The following is a 7,588-nucleotide window of genomic DNA, read 5'->3' on the forward strand; positions in this document are numbered from 1 at the left end:
CGCGCGACGCCCTCGCCTCCCTGCCGCCGATCGACACGGCGATCGAGCCCATATCCGAGGGCGGCGGCGGCGGCGGCGGCGACTTGAGCAGCGCGCCCAGCCGCGCGGTCAGCGCTTAGGCCCCCCCCCGTCCAGGCGGTGCCCTCGCCGCCGCGCAGCCGGCCCCCGTGCCCCTCGTCGCGCCGCGCACGCACCCCGCACAGGGGGCGCGGGGGCGAGGGGCGCGCGTGGTCGTATGCGGGGGTTCGGGCGCGGCTGGCCTGCGCTGCGCGTGCCTCGGGGGGCCTGTCTCAGGCGCCGTCGCCCGCTGTCAGCACCCGGCGCTCGCCACGCGCATCCATGCCTTGTGCTGCGGCTGCTGGGGGGTGTGGTGCCTGCTCGTCTGCCGGGCGCCGTAGGGGGAGAGGGGGACCGCGAGCTTGGGCGCGCCCCTCAGTCATTCCTTATTTCAGCCGGGGGTTGCAGGCGCCATGAGGGCAGATTGCTGGTGGGGAAGAGACGGCGGGCAGACTCCACCGGCCGTCACCGCTGCGCTGTTTGTCGCCCGCGTGCCTCTGCGACCGCCAAGCCCGTCGCATCCTGCCCGCCTTCCTGCGCCGGGCGCCGTCCGCATCGCGTATGTGCGTACGGCACACCCGTCGACCGCCGGGGTGGGCTCGTACCCTCGTGTCAGCCGCCGCGTGATCAGCCAGCTCGACGCACGCCATGCGTTCCCCAAACCCGCGGCGCTGCTGCCCACGCGCGCACCCGGGAGAGCGCGCGCGCGCGCCCTCTTTGGCTGTGCGGCGCCCCTGCTTCCGGGCTCCGGGGTAGGCCGGGCGTGCCCTGCTTTGCACCTTCGTTGCTGTCTGACGGGGGCGCCTGGCTGGGCCCTCTTTGGCCGCGCATGCTTGTTCTTGAGCCTCCTTGTGTCGACGATGAAGGGGCCGGGATTTGTGGCCGTGCCCATCGTTTCTTCCCCGCGCGCGCCGCTGTGAACTGCAAACCTTGACTAGACACTGGCTACCCAACATGCATGGCCCCGCACGCGCGCGGCACCCTCCGGCTGCTTGCTGGTTCCTGGGGGCGGCGGCGGCGCCGCGCCGCCGTCGGCCCTGCCTCTGCCAGCACCGCCGCGCTCCGCCCATTGCTGCACCCAGCGCACGTCTTGCAAGCAATGTGATGCGACATATAAACAATTTATCAAGCCGATTGGATGTTAACAACCCCTTTGTGGGATTATCGTGAACACAAGCATTAGCAAATAGCCAACATAGGGAGCAAATGCCAGGCAGGACTTCGGCAAATGCCAGGCCTTGAAGGGGGCCAAGAAGTTGCAGGTGCTGCAGAAGCCCGTTCATGCTGGTGGTAGGGCTGCAGGCCGCAGCAAGCCAGGTCGGAGTGGCTGCCCCACATGCGTGCTCTGGCGCAGCTACCCGGTGGGGCCAGCGGCCTCTTTGCTTGTTGGATCTGCGGCGACCTCCGGGAGCAGGCTGGCGCGAGGGCGGACCGGGGCGGCTTGCCGCCCACGCAATGGCGTGACCCCTGCTGGCCAGCACCCAGGGGGTACTGCAGCTGACGGGCAACCATTACCGCCGCTGCCGCCGCCGCCGTCGCCACTGCTGTTACTGCTGCTGCTGCTGCTGCTGCTGCTGCTGCTGCTGCTGTTGCTGTTGGCCAGCAGCATGCCGTGCGCTCCACATGAGGGCAATGAGTGAGGGAGCGTGTTAGCGTTCGGATTTAGGCCAGCCTTAATCATCTCCTCACCCTGAACCAATTGCCTCATTCGCGTCGCAGAGCGGCTTGCCGTTGCACCAAGCCGCAGGGCGGCTGCGGGGCAGTCGCGTGCAAGTACACTTACCAGCTGTGTGGCGCGTCGTGCGCGTTGTTGAGACCAGCAGGGATGATGTGATAGAAGCAGCACTTTGGCAGCAACTCAGAAGCTCGTGCCTGCGCCCCTGCTTGCACCACCCAATGCGCACCCCAGGCGCCAACCGGAGGTGCAGCCGAGACCCGGCTGCTCGCAGATTAGACGCTGAGGCCGTCCAGGGGTGTCCTGCTGCCTAAACGGGCCGAGGGTGGATAAAATGCTTGTGTTCAATGCACGTGTGGCAGCTAGAGGGCCTGCGAGCCCCCCTGGCAAAGTTCTCCTGGGCATCAAAAGCGGGCCTGTGGGGCTGCAGGTCACCCCGCCCCATTTGGTGATGTGCAATCTTTCGGGCCCCGAAATTGCGCCGTGTGGCGGCCGGCGCATCGGCGCAAAACGAACCGCGCATCCGCGCAGCCGGTCCGTGAACGGGCGTCTTGCTGCGGCAAACGTGGCATGCTGCGCTGGACTGCCTAGGGGAGATGCGGCACCGTGAGGGCGCCAGCAATGCTCGCTATTGTGACCCATGCAGGAAGTTACGGTTCCAAATCAGGGGCCTTATGTGCCAACCCTGGTCGCTCGTTGAACAAGGGGCCGTTGCATCGGCTTGCAGTGCACCCACGCTTGTGGGAGGGGGGCGGTGTCCTCGGCAAGGGCAAAAGTCGGCGATGGCAGAGCGGAGCGTGCTGAATCTCATTGAAAGAACTTTTCAATTTTTGTCTTTCCATACCGGGCCATGCGCATGCATCCCAGACGGCCACGGCTGGCGTCATGCCGCGCTTGCCTGGAGGCTGTGAGAGGAGCTGGGACTGCGGCAGGCGCAGCAGCGGCGACTGCCGTCGATCATGAGAATCGAACTCGACGCCTGCTCCTGCATATCATACCTGCATGACCACAATGTGCTTCCTGTGAGGCGTTAAATCATACAACCGCACACACACTCTTCTCACGCAGCTTTTCCATCACGAGCTACACCTGATCTTTTCGACGCCGTGCCTTCGCACGCTTCTGAGTCACAGAAATAAATTAGCGTGATTCGAGTTGTATCAGCGCGCTCTGAGGAGTCGACTGCTTCACGTCCCGCTGTCCGTGCTGACTGCGCGTCGCGGCGGCTGTGTTCTGTGCACCAGCAGCGTTCTGATCGCAAGCTTGTTATCACATAAGACCACAGCCCGCACTTGGCGGCCTGCCCGTCCCTCGCGGCGCGGCATCAACAGCGGCGGCGCACGCAGCCTGGCCGGGCGCCCCAGCCTCGCCCCCTGACAGCAGCGCGCCATGGCGACCCGCTGCCAGTTTGAGAACAACAACGACATCGGCGTCTTCGCCAAGCTCACCAACGCCTACTGCCTCGCGGCGCTTGGCGGCGCCGAGAACTTTTACAGCGTCTTTGAGGCCGAGCTCGCAGATCACATCCCGGTCATCAAGACGTCCGTCGCCGGCACGCGCCTCGTCGGCCGCATGACCATCGGCAACCGCAACGGCCTGCTGCTGCCCAGCTCCACGACCGACCAGGAGCTGCAGCACATCCGCAACAGCCTGCCCGACGAGGTCGTGGTGCAGCGCGTCGACGAGCGCCTGTCGGCGCTCGGAAACTGCATAGCCACGAACGACTACGTCGCGCTGATCCACCCGGATCTCGACAAGGAGACGGAAGAGATTGTGGCGGACGTGCTCGGGGTGGAGGTTTTCCGGCAGACCGTGGCGGGCAACGTGTTGGTCGGCAGCTACTGCGGGTTCAGCAACCAGGGGGGCCTGGTGCACCCCAAGACGAGCATAGAGGACCTGGATGAGCTGTCCTCACTGCTGCAGGTGGGCGGCGCGGCTGGTGGGCTGTTTTTGCGGGGTGGCGTGTGTGCGCATGTGTATACAATGTATTTGTTTGTTTGTGCGTGCGCGCGCGCGCGTGTGTGTGTGTGTGCATGTGTGTGTGATCATGCATGTCGCTGCGGCTTCATACGTGGGTGTGGCTGTGTGCATTAACGCTGCGGCGAAAGGCTCGCCCCGTTCACGTTGGCGCTGACGCAGCAGCTTGGGACCGCGGCCGGCGTGGGCGGCGCAGTTGATTGCTTTGGGGGCGCTGCTCCAGGCCGTCTTGACGCAGCGATACCAGCGCACCCTGCACAAGCACCCCCCCTCTTGGCCCCCAAGCGCCCAACCACCCTCCCACAACCCCTTACACCCCCTCCCCCCTCCATCCGCAGGTCCCGCTGGTCGCAGGCACAGTCAACCGGGGCAGTGACGTCATCGGTGCCGGCCTGGTGGTCAACGACTGGGCGGCATTCTGCGGAATGGACACCACCAGCACGGAGATGAGCGTGATTGAGTCGGTCTTCAAGCTGCGGGACGCGCAGCCGAGCGCGATCGTCACGGACATGCGCGCCAGCCTCATCGACGCGATGGTGTGATCTGGCGACGGCGTGACCAGCGATCTGGTGGCTGCCTGGGGGCGCTTTGCGGGCGGTCGCAGCAGGCACGACCTGGCCGGCTGCCGGCGCCGCAGGGTGGTTGGCGGCGGCGGCAGCGGCGTGGCGTCTGGGGTCAGTGCGGGCCGGCTGGCTGGATCGTGGCGACTCTGTTTGTGAGTCGCCACCGGCGAGCACGCAGCATGCGAAGTTTTGCAGCTGCGCAGGGCGTGCGCATGTGCTTCCTTTGTGGCCCTGTTGGCCTCAGGTGGCACTGCGCCGCTGCTTTGGCTCTCTGTCAGCATCTGCGGCGTCCACCGCGTGACCTTACATGTCACATGTGTGAAGTTGGGGCCTGCGACTTGGGCCGCCCCTTTCTGTCAGTCCGATGCCCCTGCAGCTGCCGTGCAGCTGCAGGTTGCAGGGCGTGCACCGGGCATGCTGGGGGTGGGGCCGCTTGTCCATGCGTCTCCCTGTTGTGGCTGGAGCACGTAGCGGCAGATGAACAGCGTCTTGGGGGCATGGGCAGTGCCCCACGGCGCCCGGCTGCCCATTCTCTTTCCCAGGCGCCGCTGATGGCGCCGCCGTGTCCTCCTTTTCATGACTTTGCGGCGCTTGCCTGCATCACCACGCAGCCCTATGCACATGCAATGTAAAGGTGCACATACCGCTCCCCTGCCGGCCTTGATTTGCAGCCCTTGCGGCCGGCCAGCAAAACTTACATACAGCTGACCTCGTCGGCCCACAGCTTCCACACAGCTTCCACCGCGGCGGCGGCCCATCAGCCACCACAAGCAAGCTGCCGTGCAGCTGACGTGGCTGATGAGCACAACACACTGCTGGCCATCTTGATCCCAGGCAGCCGCCTGCTGCGCCCCTGTCCGCAAGCCATCCTGCCAGCAGCCCACGTGTTTTGACAGAAAGCGTTTACGAAGGGAGGTGGGACGAGTTGGCGCGCCAGTCCGTATTGTACAGAGCAGTCAAAGTCCTGGGATCCGGCCGGCAGCCATCAACACGGCCGGCAAACAAGTGTCGCTTGCTTCAATCCTTGCAAGTCTTGGTGGTAGCTCAGGTCAGGGCCGCAGGTCGGGCTTGTGCCCTCCTCCGCACTGTTGTGCACCCCTTGACAGCCAACGGGGTGACTGCCACCTGCATTGCAAACCGCCCAGCAGAACTCAACATGAAGGGCAAGAAAAAACCGCAACGCCGCCCCCGTCCTGGCCAGCAGCGCCATCGGAGCCTTCAATCCGCTCTCGCCAGGTCAGCCCGTGCTGGCTGCAGCTACCCCCTACGTGCTCGCCGTCACTTCTTGGCGGCGGCGCGCGGCTTCGAGCGCGGCTTGCTCCTGGCGCGCTCCCGCTTCTCCACCTCCCCCTGCGGCGCCGGCCAGCAGGGGTCTGGGGTGAGCTCCACTGTGCGCTTCACGGTGGGCAGGCCTGAGGGTGGGGGAAGAGGGGGGGGCAATGCCGAACGTGGGCTGGCTGGGGGAGTGCAGGCTGGCGTGTGTGTTTGTGCGTGTGTGTGTGTGTGTGTGTGTGTGTGTGTGTGTGTGTGTGCGCGCGCGCGCGCGTGCGTGTGCGTGCGTTCGAGGACGCGTCTTCAGGGGTCACACCTGCACGGCAACGCGGGATCCACTCTGCAGCAGCCTCGCAGGCCGCGGCCGTCCCAAGGCGCCCCCGATGCGCGCCCGGCGCCGCAGCGTTCTCACTCGCCCCCTTTCGCTCACTGGCGTGCACGCGGCACATCTCCTTGCGCTCGTTGCGCCAGTACTCCAGCGGAGGGTGCCGCACGCGCGTGGTCTGGCGGCGCCCGTCCAGGCCTGTCTGCATGCCGTCAGCTGTGCGGCATTAACAGGGGCAGAGTTATGTGTGTGTGTGTGTGTGTGTGTGTGTGTGTGTGTGTGTGTGTGTGTGTGTGTGTGTGTGTGTGTGTGCAGCAGGCCGAGGACCGACTTGACTGCAGGCGTTGAGGTTTTCGAGGCGCCGCGGGCCAGCCCAGGGTGAGAGGTGCCGTGGTCGCCGCGCATGCACAGCGGCCGGCCACCTCAGCTGCAGGTCAGCAGCACAGGCAGCTCCCCGGCCGTCCGTCAACCGCGGCGCGTCCCGCAGCAACGCTGCCTGCATGCGCGCGCGCAGATGCTCACACGCCAGGCTCTTCCTGCTCTTGGCCCAACGCCCCTCGCGCGGCGTCTGCACCGCCGCGTGCGGCCGCTTGCTGCCGCGCCGCGCCGCTGCGCCGCTGGCGCCTGCAGCTTCGGCCGTCTGCACCGCCGCCGTCGCCGCCTGGCCCCCGCGCGCCCTTTGGCTGGCTGCCTGCACCTGGGGCGTCAGCCGCAGCGGCGACGGCTCAGACGCCGCCGCCGCAGCTGCCCCGTCGCTGCCGCTGGCGCCGCCGCCGCTCCCGGCCGCCGTGCCCCGGGCCGCTTCGCCGGCGGCTGCGCCGGCGCCGCCGGCCGGGCGCGCCCCCTTGCTGCCGCTGGCCGCCAGGCGCAGCGGGTGCGAGGGCGTCTCCGGGCTCGCGGCGGCGGCGATGCCCCGCACGACGCTCGACACGTGCTGCGACGCGCGCACGACATCCGCCTCGTCCCCCTCCGCCCCTTGCTGCCACCCGTCCTCGCCGTCGCCATTGTCATCCGCCGCCCCGTAGTCATCATAACCGCCCCCGTTGTCGCCGTCGTTGTCATCCTCGTCATCATCTCCCCTGCCGCGCCCCGCCTCGTCAGCAATCCCCGACCTCCTGCCGCCGCCCGCCGCGCCGCGGCCCGCCGGCCCGCTCACCGCCGCCGAAGCAGAGGCGGACTCCTGCCACAGCCGCTGGCGCGGCGCCGCCGCCGCGGCCGCGACCGCGGCGGCGGCGTCGAGCGAGGCCAAACCCATCGCCTTTTCTGGGACCCCCTCAATCGGCGTGAACGCGAACCGAGGGACAGGCGGCGCCGCACGCGCGGCCGTCGCTGGCGCCTGCTGGCGCCGGAAGCCGCGGGCTGTCTCAGGGACCCCCTCCATGGGTGTGAACGCCAGGCTGGCCGCTGCCGGCGCAGGGGCGGGCGCCGGCGCAGGCGGCCGGCGGCGGGGGCGCGAGCGCAGCTCTGGCACGCCCTCGATTGGCGTCCATGCGGCGTCGCTGCCGCTGGTAGCGGCAGCGGCGGCGAGGTGGGCGGCGGGGGTCACGGCGGCCGACGTGCGGCGGCTCGACCCACGGACGGGCGTCGCGCCGGCCCCATCGCCGTGGAGCGCCGTCGCCGCCGCCGCAGCCGCTGCGGCCGCTGCCAGTGCTACAGCCTCTGCAGCCTCCGCCTCGGCGGCCGCCGCGGCGGCGGCCGCGGCCTCGGCCTCCTCCGCCG

The 7,588-nt window shown here is 68.1% G+C and overlaps 2 protein-coding genes across 2 annotated transcripts; one reads left to right on the top strand and one right to left on the bottom strand.

Annotated features, from left to right (window-relative positions):
• Positions 1-3,121: 3,121 nt before the first annotated feature.
• On the top strand, positions 3,122-4,251 carry MNEG_11930 (translation initiation factor eIF-6; the record flags this gene model as incomplete). The annotated part of the gene is made up of 2 exons (XM_014039597.1): positions 3,122-3,655; positions 4,048-4,251. The coding sequence occupies 2 exons, from the start codon at positions 3,122-3,124 to the stop codon at positions 4,249-4,251; spliced, it is 738 nt and encodes a 245-aa protein (XP_013895051.1).
• A 1,299-nt stretch (positions 4,252-5,550) lies between these two features.
• On the bottom strand, positions 5,551-7,124 carry MNEG_11931 (hypothetical protein; the record flags this gene model as incomplete). The annotated part of the gene is made up of 3 exons (XM_014039598.1): positions 5,551-5,684; positions 5,975-6,085; positions 6,392-7,124. The coding sequence occupies 3 exons, from the start codon at positions 7,122-7,124 to the stop codon at positions 5,551-5,553; spliced, it is 978 nt and encodes a 325-aa protein (XP_013895052.1).
• Positions 7,125-7,588: the final 464 nt, after the last annotated feature.

The sequence above is a fragment of the Monoraphidium neglectum genome (assembly GCF_000611645.1).
Source record: "Monoraphidium neglectum strain SAG 48.87 unplaced genomic scaffold scaffold02974, whole genome shotgun sequence".
Classification (NCBI taxonomy): Eukaryota; Viridiplantae; Chlorophyta; class Chlorophyceae; order Sphaeropleales; family Selenastraceae; genus Monoraphidium; species Monoraphidium neglectum.